The sequence below is a fragment of the Dromiciops gliroides genome, chromosome 2, assembly GCF_019393635.1.
Source record: "Dromiciops gliroides isolate mDroGli1 chromosome 2, mDroGli1.pri, whole genome shotgun sequence".
NCBI lineage: Eukaryota > Metazoa > Chordata > Mammalia > Microbiotheria > Microbiotheriidae > Dromiciops > Dromiciops gliroides.
The window spans coordinates 318877810-318896328 of record NC_057862.1 but is presented as its reverse complement, the minus strand read 5'-3'; the positions used below and the strand labels follow the sequence as shown (position 1 = coordinate 318896328).

Below are 18519 nucleotides of genomic sequence, written 5' to 3'. Positions count from 1 at the left end.
ACCTAGGTTTGTAACCTTGTACTCTTCTACACCTTGTCACCCTCTCTTGCCTCCTCTAATTAGTGGCCAAGCCTTTCGAGTGCACCTCTACAAGAGCTCTTGCATCTGCCCCTTTCTCTCCACTATCACCTCTCATCAGGACTATTGCAACAGCCTCCTCATGGGTTCCTCAGTCTTAAGTCTCTTCCCTAATCATCCATAAGCTGCCAAAGTGAAAGTCCTAAAGCATAGGTGGGACCATGTTACTTTTTGGTTAAGACACTATAGTGGGGGCAGCTAGATGGCACAGTGGTTAAAGCACCAGCCCTAGATTCAGGAGTACCTGAGTTCAAATCCAGCCTCAGACACTTGACACTTACTAGCTGTGTGACCCTGGACAAGTCACTTAACCCCCATTGCCTGCAAAAAAAAATTTTTTAATTAAAAAAAAAAAAGACACTATAGTGGGAGTCCAGCTTTGCAGAGCCCAGCATGGCCCAGTACAAGGAGGTGTGTGTGTCAGGCTACAGCAACTTCTGCAAGGCCGTGGAGCAGCACCGGGGCAAAACCATCTTCGCCTACTTAACAGGTGACAAGGATGCCGAGGGCCGCAGCTGGAGCCCCGACTGCATGGAGACTGAGCCTGTGGTCCTGAAGGCCCTCAAACACATCCCTGAGGACGCTGTGTTCATCTACTGCCAGGTCGGGGACGGGCCCTACTGGAAAGAATCCAACAATGACTTCAAGAAGCACCTAATTTGACTGCAGTGCCGACCCTGCTCAAGTATGGGATGCCCCAGAAGCTGGTGGAGTCCGAGTGTATGAAAGTCAGTCTGGTGGAGATGTGTTTGACTAAAGAAGTGGACTGTGCCAGCAGACCCCAACTCGATTATAAAGGACCCTCGCCATTGATCGTGTGATAGCAGCATTAGCCGAAATAATGTTTAGAAAGCCTCTAATGAATGTTTTGCAAATAGAGCACCCTTTATAAATGGTAAAAAAAAAAAAAAAAGACACTATAGTGGTTCCTTACTGCCTCTTAAGATACAATACAAAGGCCACTCTTCTGTAATCAAAACCTATACACAATCTGTTACTGACCAGCCTTTCCAAATATTTCACGTTACTACTCTTTAAACACTCTACAATCTTGCCACATTGGTTTGGTCCCTGCACAAACCATTCTGTCTCCACAGCTTGGCACTGTGTCAATATCCCTAATACTGAAATGTTCTCTTGGAATCCCTAGTTTCCTTTAAAGCTCTGATCAAGGGCTGCTTCTCCAAGGTCTCTTCTGATCTCACCTACTGTGAGTACTCTCCCTGAAATTACTTTGTATTTACTTTGTGTATATTTTGTATTTCATTTTCTGTGCACGTTTCCTCAATAAATGCTTAGGGGAGGAACTGTTTCCTCTTTTATCTTTGTATCCCTCATGTCTGGCATGGTCATAGGTACTTAAAAGCTTGATGAATTGAACTGACAAGGGGGTGTCTGTCAAAACTAACTGGAAATGGGGGGGAGGAGGGAAAGAAGATCACTCTTCAATATTTGAAGAGCCATCATGAGCAAGAGGACTCAACCTGTCCAACCAAATACAACTCAATCTTCTCAAAACTGACCCTTCCTCAAATTTGCCCGTTTCTATTGATATCCACTCTTATGTTCACAACATCATAGTCATCATCTGACTCCTTGTTCTCCACATCTCATCAGTGATAAAGTCCTGATGTCTAACCTCCATAAACATCCGTACTCTTTTCTTGAGGGCAGGGTTTTTCTTTTCTGTATTTGTGTCCACAGGGCCTAACTTGCTTACTGATTGTCGTCATCTGTTTGACTGACTCAAATGGCCACCAACTCTCACCCGGATTATTTCAATAGTTGCCTAAATGATTACCCTACATTCAGCTTTTCCCCAAAGTACACCATTCTGATCTCAGCTGTCATATTCATATTCCTAAAGAAGAGATCTAAACAAGTCACTTCTCAGGAAGAGAAGCTATAAGATTTCTGATCATGTTACTTCCTAATGCCAACTCCTCTTTGGCAGTTAAAGCCTTTCACAATTTGGCTCCATCCTATTTTTCTACACCCCAGAAAAACCTGCACATTTGTTGTTTCCTGTACTTGACATTTCTTCTTCTTCCTCTATGCCTCTGTCCAGGATATTTCCCATTTCAGGAATGCTCACCTTATCTCCCCCCCTCTTAGAACCACTAGCTCCTTCCAAAGACTTGAAAGGCTACTTCCTTCAAAAGACTCCTGGGGGCAGCTAGGTGGCAGAGTGGATAAAGCACCGGCCCTGGATTTAGGAGTACCTGAGTTCAAACCCGACCTCAGACACTTGACACTTACTAGCTGTGTGACCCTGGGCAAGTCACTTAACCCCCATTGCCCCGCCAAAAAAAAAAACAACTCCCCATCCCCCATTACCTCAGTTATTAGAACCTCCCCCATTACTTTGTATAGATCAATCAACAAGTGACTGCTAACAGCCTATGCAGGCACTGTGATAAGCACTGAGGATGTGTCTGTATGTATGTATGCATATGTGTATACATACAAAACTAAACAATGCTTTCTCATATTAACTTCCACAAATAATTACATACCCATCGAAGGCAGGAATGGTATCACTTTTGACCCTTTATCTTTTTTTTTTTTTTTTTGCAAGGCAATGGGGGTTAAGTGACTTGCCCAGAGTCATACAGCTAGTAAGTGTCATGTGTCTGAGGTCGATTTGAACTCAGGTCTTCCTGAATCCAGGACCAGTTCTCTATCCACTGCGCCACCTAGCTGCCCCTTGACCCTTTATCTTTAGCGCTATGCCTAGCACATACATAGTACTTAATACATGCTTTCTGAATGTTGATTAATATCATTCATCTTGTGACTCAGTCCAGGTGTCATCTCCTACAGGTCAAGTGTCACTAACCTGTTTAAAAATGTTCAATGGCTCCCAATTAATTACTTCTAGGATAAAGTACAAACTTATCGCTTGGCTTTTAAAGTTTTGCATAGTCTAGCTCTAATTTACCGTTCCTGAATACTTTCATCCTCTAAGCTTTCCCATATACCACATTTTGGCCAAACCATAATACATATTATTCCTAGAGTTTTGCATTCTATCTCAGGCACTGAGCCTTTGCTTAGCCTGTTCTTGATGTCTGGAATGCATCCCTTTTTCAGCTTCTTCTTAGAATCCTTAGCTCAGGCACCACCTTCTAAGGGCAGTCTTTGCTGATCTGCATCTTTGTAACTGTTCTCTCCCTCCTCAAATTATCTTCTACTCATCTGCATAAATAAATTTTGTTTCTTCTCAACAGAATGTAAGTCCCTGGAGGACAGAGGCTCTTTGTTCACCTTGCACTTGATAAATATTTGTTAAATTGAAGAGGGATTGGACTTGTCTGGTTTGGTCCCACAGGACAGCACTAGAAGTAATGGGTGATAGCTGCAGAAAGGAAGTTTGGCTTACTTAATACAAGAAAAACCTTCATAGTAAAGCTGTCCAAAAGTGGTGTGGTACAGTATAGTGGAAAGAGAAATGACTTCAAAGTCAAGAGACAGAATTCTAGGTTGAGGTGACACTAATATACAATTGTTGCCTCCAGTTCATCACTTTTCACTCACTTAATTGTTTGCAATCTGATTTCTGACCCACCTCTCAACTCCAACAGTACTCTCCAAGGTTATTAATGATCTCTTAATTGCTAAATAACAGAGTCACATATATAAATGGGAAGGGACCTTAGAGTCCATCTTATCTATTTGCTTGGTCTCATAGATGAGAAAACTGAAGTACAGATAGTTTAAGTGACTTGCCATGGGTTACAGAGCTAATAAGTGTGAGGTAGGATTCAAACTCAAGACTTCCTAACTTCAAAATAAAAAAGCCTTTTCAGTTCTCATTGTTCTTGATTTTTCTGCAGCATTTGACACAACTGAACACCTTCCCAACCTCATCCTAAATATTCTTCTTCTTCCTGGATACTGCTTTCACTGAGTTTTGCTTTACCTGTCCAATTCTTTCTCAGTCTCTATACAGGATCATCATCCTTCCCTCAAGTGTGTTTCCTAAAGCTTTGTCTTTTGCCCTCTACTATCTCTATATTCATTATTTTGGTAATCTCCATTAGCTCTCATGGGGTCAATCATCTCTGTGGAGCAGAATACACAAAATATCAACACATACTTCCTTAAGTCCTGGACAGTTCCACATGGATGTCCCATAAGTACTGTAAAAGTAACACATCCAAAATGGAACTCATAATACACTCCCTGCAAAATCAATCAATCAATCCCTCCTATAAATATGTACCTCTATTTCAGTTGACTGCATTATCACTTTCACAACTCTGGCATCATCCTTGATCTTTCCTTCTACCTTAATTTTTCCATACAAAATCAGGTGCCAAGTATTGTCAACTGCACCTCTCCCCCAAACATCTCACATGCATCTTCTTTCCAGTCATACGCACAGCTTCTATTTTGGTTCAAGCCCTCTTCAAATCGTGCCTTGACTACTGCAATCACCTCCACTTCCAGTCTCTCTCCTAGACAATCCAGTATCCACACAGTCGCCAAATTCACATTCACTCCTCTACTCAAAAATCCTTAGTGGATCTCTATTGCATCTATGATAAATGCAAAATCCCCAGTTTAGCATTTAAAAGCCTCCACAATGTGGCTCCGCATATTTTCCTCTTCTTATTTTCATATTATACTTCTTAATTAATTCCAGTCAATTTGGGTCTGTTAGGTTAACTATACTCTCTACCAGAAGTTCCACCTCCCTTCTCCATGCCTTTGCATAAATAGTCCCCAGGTGTGCTAGGCATTCCTCCTCATTTTTGCCTCATAAACCCCTCAGATTCCTTCAAAGTACAGGCTGGTTGCCACCTCCTACCCAAATCCTTTCCTTGTGCACCCATTTAGCACTTTCTTCCTCTATAAACTACTTTCTACTTACTTAAATGTAAATATGTCACATCCCTCCCAGAACTTAAGCTCCTTTAGGGCAAGAATTATTTCATTTTTGTCTTTCTTTTCCTCAGTAATTAACACAGGTCACTGAGATAACAGGTTCAATCTCCTCATTTTCAAAGCCAAACATGGGTAAATGATTCTTCACCCAAGGTCACAGGGATGGCAGAGCCGACATATGAACCAAGGCCCTCTTAACTAGACCACCTACAAGCTCTAAGCCCCAATTCTCGAAATCCAGGGTTCTTTCCCCGACACGAGTGGGTTCCTAGGACTCTGGCTCTGGCATTTCCCGGTCTGGCTTCCACGGTGTCTGTCACTCGGGAAGAGGTGCCCAGGCTGCTGGCCGTGAGCCTTACTTACTCGGCAGCGCCCGGGGGTGGCGCTAGGCAGGCGGGAGGCGTGGGTCACATCCCCGGAGGCGCCGGGCCCCGGGGCGGGCAGAGTCCCCGGCGAGCTGCCCAGATAGGGGCATAAGCGCTTCCCGCGGTTGGCGCGCGGGGCAGCGTCTGGTCGCAGCAGCAGCAGCAGCAGCAGCAGCAGCAGGAGCGGCGGCGGGGAGGGGGAGACGCCGGGTCGCCCCCGCATCCCGGGGGCTCCGGGACTTCTCCCCCGGCCCTGCGCCGCCGCCGGAGTCGCGACACCCCTTCCCTCCCTCCCTGAGGGAGTGTCGCGACACGGAGGGAAAGAGAGACAGGAGAAGGGAGAGGGGTCTCCAACTAACCCTGGGCCGCCCCTCGGACCGAACCGCCGCGGGGAGGGCGGGGAAGAAGGGGGTGGGGAAGCCGGGCGGCCTCAGGAGCCGGGACAAACACACCAGCTACCCAAATCACCAAGGAAATCAATCCCGGCGGCCCCCGCGGCGCACCGGAAGCAGCCGCCGGCGCGCTAAGAAGGCCGCTCCGCACGTGACGCTAAGGGGCTGGCGCAGGCGCAGAAAGATCTCTCGTCAGCCAATCGCAGGGAACGTTACCCGGGTTGTTGAGAGGGAGGGGTTAGCGCAGGCGCAGAATGAAAACAGACCTCCCACCCCCTCGGCGGCTCTGGAAGAGCATCTGCTCACGAGAAAGGGAGGACGCTAAGCGAGATGGACCACTTCCGGGCCACAGGAATAAGCGGGCCGGAGGAAGCAGCGGGTACCTGTGGTGGGGAGGGCGGTGGTGCCGGGGGCCACTTCTCCTCCCCAGCGGCTCTGGCAGTTTCCCCGGCACTCCCACGGCACTGAGGTAACCGGGCCGGGGCGGAGCTGGGGAGGTGAACATCGGGGGAGGTCCTGGACTGGCCTCCGTTAGCGCCTTTCTCTATAAGAAGCTCCCTAGCCTGGCACGGGGTCGGGGATCGGGGAGAACAGGTCGACTGGGGACACCAAGCTCTCGGCCGGAGAGGAAGGGTAGCCCAGGCCCTTTCGCCTCGGGGGACTGCCCCTGCCCCTCTGCTCCCTGGTCTTCAGGCGGTAACTCAGTCTTAGAAGGTCGGAGCTGGAAATGGAAGTCCAGAGACCGGGGAGTGACTTGCAGAACAAGCCAGTGCAGAACTGGGGCTTGAACTCAGATCCTAAAAAAAAAAAACTCCTAGTTTTCTGCTCTTCCCACTATATGAGGTTGCCTGTGCATACCCAAGCTAGATAAATGGGTTTATAGCTTCTACCTTATACTTCTTGTTTCTATATTCTTTCTTTTTTCCATAACTAGATTATTTTAATATTTAAAGTTTAAAAACACATAAGAGGGGGCAGCTAGGTGGCGCAGTGGATAAAGCACCGGCCCTGGATTCAGGAGGACCTGTGTTCAAATCCGGCCTCAGACAATTGACACTCACTAGCTGTGTGACCCTGGGCAAGTCACTTAACCCCCATTGCCCAGCAAAAAACAAAAAAACACATAAGAGTAGAACAAAGAATATAAAGCACACTTCCCTTCAGAAATGTTTCTGATGCTTCTCCGCCTCGTAGGCCAATCTTTTTATAATCCCAGATTTCACTTTGCTCAATAACAACAGTCCAGTGAGGCAAGTGGTACAAGGATTCTCTCATATTTTATGCCTCCAGGATCCATTATATCTTTGGTGTGGATACAGGGGCAGCTAAGTAATGCAGCTGAGGGAGCACTGGCCCCAGAGTCAGGGGGATCTGAGTTTAAATCTGACCTCAGACACTTGACATTTACTAGCTGTGTGACCCTGGGCAAGTCACTTAACCCCATTGCCTCAAACATCCGTGGCCATCTTTAGTCATCCTGATGTTGGACCCACATGGCTTTGGAGGAGAGAGTGAGGGTAGTGATCTTGCACAGCCCTCCCTTACTTAAATCCAATTCACTGCAAGTCGTGACCTTACCTTCTGATATCATGGTCTTCTTTCAGAATGAAGGACAAACAACAACAATGTGGATACACCTTCCAGCAACATAAATCACAGCCCCTCTCACATTTTTTGTACATGGTCCCCCATCCACTCCACCCCTCCCCCAACACACATACACTGGCTGGAAGCCAACTCCTAGACTGATTCTTGGATCACAGACATAATTTAGATTGCCCATCTTCAGATCCAGACTCAAAAGCTTGTTCAGCTTAGTATAAGCCCTGCTTGGTCTTATATCCTGCTGGCAAAACTTTTGAGGAAATATATGTTTCCCTATCACACCACTGAAAGCATCAGAAGAAGACTTTAAATGTATAGATCTGTTTTACAGGTGAGGAAACAGGCTCACAGAGGTGAAGTGACTTACTCAAAATCACAGGCCTGAGAAGTAACAGCCAAGACAAGACCCTGGTCTCTTGAGTTCCAGGCCAGTACTTTAACATTTACACCATTTGGCCTTGCTTCTCATAGAGTAGGCCAACATCTTTCTTGGAGAAACTGAAATGAAAATATTCAAAGCCTAGGTAATGAATATTTCATCACTGTACTTTTAGAAATTAATTTATTGTAAGTTCTTATTTTCTATACCCATACAATCATGCACATGCATTTATCTTACCTTCTTTGTCATTAGTTACTATCATTAAAAAAATCTGACAGGGTTATTTAGATGGGTGTTTTGTTTTGTTTTGTTTTTTAGTGAGGCAATTGGGGTTAAGTGACTTGCCCAGGGTCACACAGCTAGTAAGTGTTAAGTGTCTGAGGCCTGATTTGAACTCAGGTACTCCTGACTCCAGGGCTGGTGCTCCATCCACTGTGCCACCTAACTGCCCCCAGGGTTATTTAAATGGAAACCTTTTTTTTTGGTTCATGACAGCCCCCTCCTTTTTTCTTCTCAGTTTCCTATACTTGTGGCATAGTGCAAACGCGAGGAGGAACGGACACAGCATTGGTTAGTTGTGGCCTAAACCTCATCCCGCGAACATGGCTAACAAGGGAAACAAAAAACGCCGGCAGTTTTCTTTGGAGGAAAAAATGAAAGTAGTAGAAGCAGTGGATTCTGGCAAGCGAAAAGGAGATGTGGCAAAGGAATTTGGCATCACCCCTTCTACATTGTCCACATTCTTAAAAGATCGTGCTAAATTTGAAGAAAAGGTAAGGGAAGCATCTGTGGGACCACAACGAAAAAGAATGCGTAATGCACTCTATGATGACATTGATAAGGCTGTGTTTGCTTGGTTTCAGGAAGTTCATGCAAAAAACATTCTTGTAAGTGGATCAGTGATTCGAAAAAAAGCATTGAATTTGGCAAATATGCTAGGCTATGACAATTTTCAAGCAAGTGTTGGCTGGCTTAATAGATTTCGTGATCGTCATGGGATTGCTTTAAAAGCAATCTGCAGAGAGGATAATGATAAATTAATAAATGGTATAGGAATAGATAAGGTTAATGAATGGCATGCTGGTGAAATTATAAAGCTGATTGCTGACTACAGCCCAGATGATATTTTTAATGCTGATGAAACAGGCATGTTTTTCCAGTTGTTGCCACAACATACGCTTGCCGCTAAAGGAGATCACTGCAGAGGAGGTAAGAAGGCCAGACAACGGCTGACTGCACTCTTTTGTTGCAATGCATCAGGAACTGAAAAAATGAGACCCCTGATTGTTGGGAAATCAGCTACCCCACGGTGCTTCAAGAATGTGCATTCGCTTCCTTGTGACTACCGTGCCAACCAGCGGGCATGGATGACTCGAGATCTATTTAATGAGTGGCTAACAAAAGTTGATGCAAAGATGAAACAAGCAGAACGCAGAATTCTTATGCTGATCGACAATTGCTCTGCACATAACATGCTTCCTCGTCTAGAGAGAATTCAAGTTGGTTATCTTCCATCAAACTGTACAGCTGTTTTACAGCCTCTGAATCTTGGTGTCATTCACAACATGAAAGTGTTATACAGGGGTCGACTCTTGAAGCAGATTCTTCTCAACCTCAACAATAATGAGGAAAAAGAAAAGATCAACATTAAACAAGCTATTGACATGATCGCTGGAGCATGGTGGTCTGTTAAACAATCTACAGTAGTGAAGTGCTGGCAGAAAGCAGGCATAATTCCAATGGAATTTACTGATACTGATCCAGAAGAAGATGATGAACCAGATATAGCAATTGAAAAATTATGGAATTCAGTTGCTATTGCCACATGTGTTCCAAATGAGGTCACTTTTCAGGACTTTGTAGCTGCTGACAATGATTTACTTATATCTCGTGAGTTAACAGATGTGGAAATTGTTGAAAGCATGATGACTGGTACAAGCCCTGAAGAAGGTGAAAGTGAAAGTGAAGATGATGAAGGTGTCTCTTTGCTGGAGCAGCCAAAACTAACCGTTGCAGAAGCTATCTCAAGTGTAGAAAAACTCAGGCAATTCCTTTCTACATGTACAGATGTTCCTGATGCAGTCTTTGGACAGCTAAATGGTATAGATGAATATTTAATGACACGTGTAACACATACTCTTGTGGAATCCAGAATTACAGATTTTCTTCAATCAAAATAAAATGGGAAACTTAATTCATCTTTATGTTGGAGAGTATAGTTAACATGACTAAAGAATGTCCTTTCAGGTTTTGAACTTATTTCAAGCAATATTATTGCATTGACATTCCAATACTGTGAAATGATTTAGACACTTGAAGCTTGCTGTAATGGGATTTGGTCTGTGATGTATTTTATTGATACCTGTATTATCTCTTAATTCAGTGTGGAAAGATTAACCACTTTATAGAATATCCATGAGACCTGCAGCTAGCTTCTTCCTAATGTCTAGCTGGATCCCAGAATTTCTTTCCCAGTTTACAATCCACTTTGCTCTAAAGACAGTATCTAGTATTGCCCAACTTTGTTACATTCCCCCTCAGAGTTTGCTGCATTTAGGACCAATTATCTTTATATAGCATTGCAGTTCTTCCTCTATTCTGATGAATTGTCTGCTGGCACAGCTCTCCTCTATTTCCAACTTTTCTTATCCTCTGTAACCAAACCCTTTCCATCATATACCTAGAAAAGAATTCTTTGATGAAAGTACTTCCTGTGGGAATTGCTAAAGCAGTTAACATGTTTCCTAGCCTTTTAGAGAAGAGCAACTTGGTTTTTATCACTAATGGAGAAATAAGATAGGGATTTAGAACATATTTTCATAGAAGAATAGGCATAGGAGGTATTTGAAGTTTGTGAAGAAATCCCATAGTAAGAGACTATAGAGCTCAGAGAGAATAGAGGAGCAGACCCATAGAAATATTAGTGAGGTGGTTGGTTTGTTTTTTGCTTTTTTTTTAATCTACTATATTTTGACCAGGATTGGAGGTTAAAAGGAGATGCTGGTGTGAGAGTGTGCATATGAATGGAATGAATATGTTTGGATCTACCCTGATTTGGGACCCCACTCCATTCACTCCGTACCTGTAGATGATTCAGAATCTGTTCCACATAATAATATTAACACACTGCAATGCCCACTCACCAGGGGAGAGACTAAAATAATGAATTGCCCCTGCTTTCTCTGTTATTGATCTTTGTGGAAATGTTAGGCTAGATTTGACTTAATTCAAGGTTTTTGTTTGTTTTTTTTAATTACTAGAAAAATTTAACTAAGATTTTTTTCCTACCAAAACCCCCCCAAACAAGATCCTGTCTCTTTTTATTCCAAACCTAATAGTAGTCACAACTCAGAAAATTGTAGGTTTTTATTTTTAGGTGCAAATAAATCAGAAGGTAACTTTAAGGTGGTGGTGAATTTTGATATTTTTTCAGATGAAATTTTTGGATACTTCAAAGAATGCTGAGTATTGGTTTGGTTATTTTCCAAAGCTGAAACTTGTAAGGGAGGAAGGGTTGGGGTGGGTATAACTCTCCTGTTAGGTTAGCCATAGATATCAGAGAATATTTTTGCCATGATGTATTAGGAGAACCTCCATCACCAAAAACAACAGACATGTATTCTGGATATTTTTATTCAACACAGATATAACTATATTAATAAAATGAATGCATATTTTTGAATTTTCAACCAGTTTAGGCCAAGAAAACAAAGCTATGTGCTTCTTCCTTCTTCTAGTCAAGATGTTGCCAAGTCTTGTCGTTTTTTTCCTCTGAGACGTCTCTAGGTTTCACCACTTGCTTTCTATTTTCATACATACACAAGTTGAATCAGAACCCTCGGCACCTCATACCTGCAATAGCCTAAATAGTCTTCCTGACTCCATTTTCTTTCCCCTTCCAATCCATCCTGTACACATGATAATGTTCCAAAACACTGTCTACAGCGTGTCATTTTCCCTGCTCAAAGAGCTACAATGACTTCTCTTTGCCTACAGAATAAAATGCAGATGTCTCAACCTGACTTCCAAGGCCCTCTATAGTTTAGCCCACTCTTCCCAATATGCCCCAATTCCAGATAGGCCAGACTGTTATTTCCCCTCACCTATGCCACTTTTAAGCCTGCCTCTGTGCCTTTATTTATGCTTGAAGGCTCTACCCCATCTCTCCATCTCTGTCCTATTCATATCTTATTCACCCTGAAAGAATTAATTCAGTTCCTTTATCCTCAATCTTCCAACAACTTCAAGTCTACCTTGATCTGTCTGTGATTGGCTATTATGTTTGTCATTACCATACAATTTAGCACTTAACTGTTCTATGTTCTCTAGTTTTGTCTTCAACTAAATCTTGTAGTTCCTCAAGGATGGAGGCCATGTATAATTTTTTTTTGTATAGCCAGTAGTGCCTAGCACAGTGCTGGGTGTATAATAGGCACTTAATAAATTGATTGATAGACATATGAAATGTGTCCAAACTAAATTCTTTTTTAACAGTTAAGATTTGCTATAATGGCAAGAAATTACTTTGAGATAATAGCTGGAAAATGGTGACTTATTCAGAAAACATTTCTAAAGTGTTACGTATTATATAAGCTACTACACATTCAGGGGTTGTAATCTCTTTCACAATGATGGTTACAGGATCTAACATATCAAGGTAATATAATCAGGTAGGTTTGGTCCCCAGAAGCATTTCTCGGATAAATAGAATTCCTAAAGGTGTCCAAGTCATTGCAAAAGGGAAGCAGATAATAAGGAATCAAAAGTCAGATTATTCATTCTGTACGAAGATTGAAGAACCTACTTTAAAATCAGTGCACAGCTCCTAGGAGGAAGAGGAATCACAATTCACTGACTGGACTAAGAACAGTAAATTGAAGGTGGGGTTGAATAAAGCTTATAATTCAAACTTCTTGAAGTTGTTCACTTAGAGATTCCCAACCCAATCCACTTTAACTTGTATATCTAGACCCTGTCTCGTGAGCTTCAGTGTCAGGACAAATCCATAGGGCAAATATATGACATTAGATAAATCATCAGAACCGGATCACAGATAGTTAAGAATTTTGAAGGCTAAAACAAGGAAACTGTTGACTAAAGTGTGTAACTTGTCTTTACAAGCATGCTTTGTGCCAGAGAATTTGTGAATTGCATAAATGAGGAGTCTTGGTAGCTAGAGGCTAAAGTTATTTCCCCATCAGGCAAGGTTGTGAGATCTAACAAATGCTAGATTGACTGAAAATAAAAACAGTCTTTTAAGGACATTTTTGCAGATGGAAATTTATAGACACGATGTAATTGACTACTGCCATAAAATGAAATGGAAGTAATTGAGGGAGGGTGTGGAAGGGGTGTGAATGCTATTCACATTCTTGAAGGCAGTTCATAATCTGATCTACCCAAATTTCCCAATGCACCTGCAAAATGTTGAGTACAGTGGATTGAAAGAACACTTTTGCCAGCTGTCTCTTAGATTTTGTTGATCCTGTTTTTTAACCTACCTCTAGCCTTTCAGCTCCACAGTCTATCCCAAGTACTGATTTTGGCTTATTCCTATTACTGTCGTGGACCCATCATGAACAGGGATTTCCTGGCAGAGCTCTTTCCCCTATTCCTCAGACCTCAGTCTTCAGCTGGCATCACAAGCCTGCCTATGGTATCCTACACTGGACTAGTCATTAGGAACTGGAAGGAAACAGTATAGAAATCATGACTGTCTCATTAATCCAGAGTATTTGAGGGGAATAAATAAGTATGTAGATGATAGGAAACCAGCAAAACAAAGTTCATTAGATTTTTTTTATAGTAAATGGATGTAATACACTTAGATTTCCAAATGTCTCCAATATAGTTCTAATAGCAAAAAATTAAAATTTATTTGAGGGGGGTTAGGGGAATGGCCATTTTTGTAGTGAACTGACTTGGAGATAAGGAAACTTGGCAGAGCTAAATGTACATTTCTCCAGGTAGAGAATTATAAAAGCAGGATTCCTGAACACTCCATAATCTGGCCTACCCTTATTTCACAGTGGCACACCCTACCCCTACCATCCAAGACTGCTGACCTGGATCTGCAGGATGGTGCAGATGTTTGGGGATATTAGCATTTCATGAATATAATTCCAGAAAGAAAGCTAGAAATTCATGCATAAAAATAGTGATAGTGCAAGCAATTTTCTTTCTTTCCCTTGAACTAGGAAGCAAAGTTTTTATTTTTGTTTTCTAGTCTCAACTTCAGTAGGCCCTGGACCCTTAAACTAAGTTTCAGTACCCTTGGAAAACAATAAACACTCTTAACAGCCACCAGGTGGCATGAGTGGAAAGCAGACGGCCAGGATCATTAGTATCAAAAGCATTTATGGGGGACTTAAGGGTTGGGGGTGATGGGGAAAGAGATGGACCAGCATATGTTAAAATCAGAGAACACTTCAAAATGGATTTTCTTATTTTTCCTGGCAACTGTTCCAAACCTTTGCCTCTTAAGCCTCCAACTCCTAGCAATTGTCCTGTTCCCCCACCCCCACTTTACCATAAAGATAAGAGTACAACTGTCAAAATCTCCCTCAACTGTATACTTCTACATCTTGAACTTTCTCAGCACCTCTCCTCCATTTTCTCCTTTGCTTCCTTTTCTGCAAAAAAAAAAAAATACTGGCCAATCTCTGTCTGTCATTACTTGATTCTTATTGTCTCTCTCCCTGTTGAACTTACTTGAGGGTGTCACTCCAAGTCTCAGCCCTAAATCTCTTCTCCCTTTCACTGTTTAACTTGTAGAAAGTTGACTACCTCCACTGCCTCCAGCCACTGTCTGGTTTTTTTCTCAGCTCTACTGAATCTGCTCTCTCCAAGGTTTCCTATGAATTATTTATTATTATTATTATTATTCCTATGAATTCTTAAATGCCAAATCTAATGGTCTTTTCTCAGTCTGTATCCTTTTTAACTTGTCTGCAGCAAACCCCCTTGATAATCTTATAATCAAAATCTCGGAAGGGAGGGCAGAGACATTTATTATGCTTTCTAATAGCATTACTGACAGGTGATCATTACAAAGATAAACCTACCCTACCTACCTGATGGAATGAAAATCTTACTGTCCCCTAAAGTAGTCTATTACTCTTGGCAGGGTTGCTCATTCTTCTTTCTTAAATTAAGCCTCATTCTCTTTTTTTTTTTTTTTTAACAATTTCCACCCTTTGACTCTAGTTCTGTGCTTTAGGGCCAAAACAAAATTAATCTAATCTCTCTTCCATATGACAGCCTTTTACAAAATACTTGAAGACAGGTATCAATCCTGCCCTGCCCCATCCTCCCCCACCCCCTGGTCTTCTTTTCCTTACCTAATCGTCATCAAAAGAGGTTTTTAGTAGAGATTTCAATCTTGTGTACATGTATACCAGCTGTTACAGAATGCAAAATTTAACATCATCCACTCTCCAAATTTAATCCATCTCTCTCAGTTTCTCCATCCCAGAAGACAGATGAGGTTTTTCTGTCTCAAAGCATTTTGCTTTAGTTAACACAGAGTTCCTTGAGTAATGATAAAATGCAGTCAATGTTGTAACTATTAATTTGGAGTTTCTGGGGCCAACGTACTTTATAGTGAAAAGTAGAATGATTGAGACCTGAACATTTGTCTCTCTGATATACATTCTTGGCATGGTAGAAGCTTCTAGAGAAAAAAAAAATCAACCTCTCTAAAGGTCTCTTATCTACCATCTCTTGATGATAGGTTGACTTCTAAGAAGTGAAATAATAGATGTTAATATGAGGACTCAGCTTTATATAAATAATTCATACTGGAAAAAAAACTGCTTGGTTCCAAGTATATTTTTAAATGAATTTTCCAAATAACAACGTGAAGATTTCAGTATTCAAAGAAAAAGGACTGTATGTGAAACTTTGTTTACTTCTATTACATAGGTTTTTAAAAAATGTTTTAAAGTCAATACAGTATAGTAACGAAACTGCACTGCTTGTCTGTATCTTTTTCTGACCTACCTCCTCTCTTTCCAAGTGCATTTCACAACTTTGAGAAAGTATTCCCAAAAGGGAATGTTTTGCTGAATTTAGTTTTTAACATTTTTTAGTCATATGTGTATGTGAAAATTGCTTTAAATTAGAGATAAAATTTGTTATCTCTATATCTTTACAAGCAAAAGCCAAGAAACAGCAGACTACATTAAATCATCTTTCTACTATGGAAGGCTTTCTATCTAAAACTTTATTGCTAGTAAAAGAAATTTCACTGCCTTTATAGAAGAAAAAAAAGGAGAAAAATCATTGAAACATACTTATTAGCTACAGAACATGATCTGATTTGCCTTGAACTTCTTTTGTTATGTTTTGGTTTTTTGCAGGGCAATGAGGGGTAAGTGACTTGCCCAGGGTCACACAGCTATGAAGTGTGTCAAGTCCTCCTGAATCCAGGGCCAGCACTTTATCCACTGTGCCACCTAGCTGCCCCCATTGCCTTGAACTTCTAACAAAGGAGTTTCATTCATTATATTCGGAAAGTTTCTTGTTATAAAGCACTTTGACCTTTACAGTCACCTTTCTGAAAGCTAGTGTCTATGTGGCGTTGTTACAGTCCATTTCACCCCTGCATTAGACTTCCACCTGCCCAGATCCTGGGCATAGTGTTAATGTCAAGCCCTAATTTAGGCTTGCATATAAGATCTCTGTGTAAAAGTGTTAAATATTTTTTGCATTGCTCCAGAGTTTTCGAATATAATGTTTTACTTTTCATTTTATGCAACTATTAAATGTTCACTTTTTCCTTAATGATTTGTAACAGAAGTTGTCAACAAAAGAAATAACGTCTGTAAATAGGTCTTATCAATTTTTATCACCTCATTAAAATAAACATTTTCCTTCCCTCCCCCTCCCCCCAAATCCCTCTGAGTGTTAGCTCTGCTTTTTTGATACACATCATGGAAACATACTGGCACACTGGCTGGGACTTTGTGATGTTGATCCATGAAATGTTGCAACATGTAATTTCACATAGAAAATTGTTCTTGTCCATTAAAAAACAGAAAAGATGTTATCATAGCAACCTAAGATTTTCCTAAGCAGTGATTTTTTTTCCCCTACTTTAGCCTCACCCTAATGTCTAGGTGTGAGTTTTAGCCTTAAAAATACAATAAAATTTTATTTTTGAAATAAAAACAAATTAAAACAGATCAAAGACAATATCACAAGTAATAAACACTTTGTCAAGGTGGTTGACAACATCTTGGGGAAAGGCCTCAAAACTGAAGCTATATTATAAGGAATAGTTGAGGAAATTTTACAGTGGACATAAGACTTAATGGAGCAGGCGCAGCTAGGTGGCATAGTGGATAGAGCACCAGCCCTGGAGTCAGGAGGACCTGAGTTCAAATCCAGCCTCAGACACTTAACACTTACTAGCTGCGTGACCCTGGGCAAGTCACTTAACCCCAATTGCCTCACAAAAAAACAAACAAGCAAAAAAACCCCAAAACCCCAAGACTTAATGGAGGAAAAACTTTGAGCCTCCAAGCTCCGAGGACTGTCATGTGCCTTCTTGTGGTTGCCCCCAAAGGCCAGAATTAGCCTCATTAGTTAGAATAGGCAGATTTAACTTCTCAATCATTACAGCCACCCATGAGTTTCAGGTCACAGATGGTCTTCAGAGACTGGATAATGATGGGACTGGGGTAGAGGAAATTCCCACTTAAGTAGGGGTTAGACTTTATACACTGAGGTTCCTATGAAGGAAGATTCCAGTTCTCTTCTGTGGGTTTTCTACTGCTGTTTATTATGAAACTTGATAAACAGTTGTTCCCTATGAACATTCCCTTGTCCATCCCTTTATTCACCTAGTTCCCCTCACTAGGAATGCCCTCCATACAATTCTTCAACTTTTCTAAGAAGATAGCAACTTTTTGAGGTTCACTTCAGTTCTCTTTTCTAGAAAGTCTCAGTAGTTAATTTCTCCTCAGTAGCTTGTAATCTACACCTGACATTTAACCAGCTGTTTTCCTTTGTTATGCACTGTGTATATGTCCTCTCTCCCCAAGTAGTATACAAATCCCTCAAGGATAAAGACTTAGTACTTAGCACAAGTTCCTACATACTATTCATTAAGTGGTTTGATGATAATGATAAAACAGGAAATCAGCTTAAGGCTTAATAGAACAAAACATCAAAGAATAAATCCTATAATAATAGTCACGGAGATTGTAGGCATCTTCTCTGAAACAGTAATTGCTATTTTTTTAATAGAATTTTATTTTCCAAAATATATGTAAAAACAAAATTTTAACATCAATTTTTTAAAAACTTTGTGTTCCAACTTCTCTTCCCCCCCCCCCTCCATTCGCACCCCCCACCCGCAAGAACTCAAGCAATTCAAAATAAGTTATACATGAGTAGTCATGGAAAAATTCCCAAGATTGCAGCCCATCTACAGTACTTGCTATTAAAGAGGTCTGATTAACTAGTTAACTTTTTTTTTTTTTACTAGAATTGCTTAGCAAAATCCAACAGGAAAGTCCTTCAGTCTTTATTGTGCTTAAAAATTAGGGGATCAAGCAACTCAAAACTCACATACAATTGTCTGCTTTCCTGCTTTTATAAAAGATGTTTATTTCTCAGATGGAAACTGGTATGTGTGCTGGGGGAGATTACAGCCAAGATGGCAGAAGAAAAAGATTTAAAGGGAGGCAGGCTCCTTTTTAAAGAGAAAAAAACGGGGAAAAAAAAGTTTAAAAATCACATGTGATAGCAAAGAACAGTACAAGACAAATTAAAGAAACTTTATATTTACAATTAAAAGGAA

General features: G+C 41.2%; 2 protein-coding genes and 1 pseudogene across 4 annotated transcripts in view; 2 read left to right on the top strand and 1 right to left on the bottom strand.

Annotated features, from left to right (window-relative positions):
• HMGXB3 (HMG-box containing 3) overlaps positions 1-5813 on the bottom strand; it is a 61957-nt gene extending 56144 nt beyond the window's left edge. Inside the window, exon 1 of one of the 3 annotated variants that reach the window (XM_043987507.1) lies at positions 5693-5813. The gene's annotated coding sequence lies outside the window, so the exon portion shown is untranslated. Of the gene's footprint in view, positions 1-5331; positions 5470-5692 lie in introns of those variants that run through there. The other 2 variants (XM_043987505.1, XM_043987506.1) reach the window with 2 other exon arrangements.
• LOC122738807 lies at positions 472-899 on the top strand (annotated as a pseudogene).
• A 184-nt stretch (positions 5814-5997) lies between the features above and the next one.
• On the top strand, positions 5998-16800 carry TIGD6 (tigger transposable element derived 6). Its single transcript, XM_043983064.1, has 2 exons — positions 5998-6194; positions 8230-16800. The coding sequence occupies exon 2, from the start codon at positions 8315-8317 to the stop codon at positions 9890-9892; it is 1578 nt and encodes a 525-aa protein (XP_043838999.1). The 5' UTR covers positions 5998-6194; positions 8230-8314; the 3' UTR covers positions 9893-16800.
• Positions 16801-18519: the final 1719 nt, after the last annotated feature.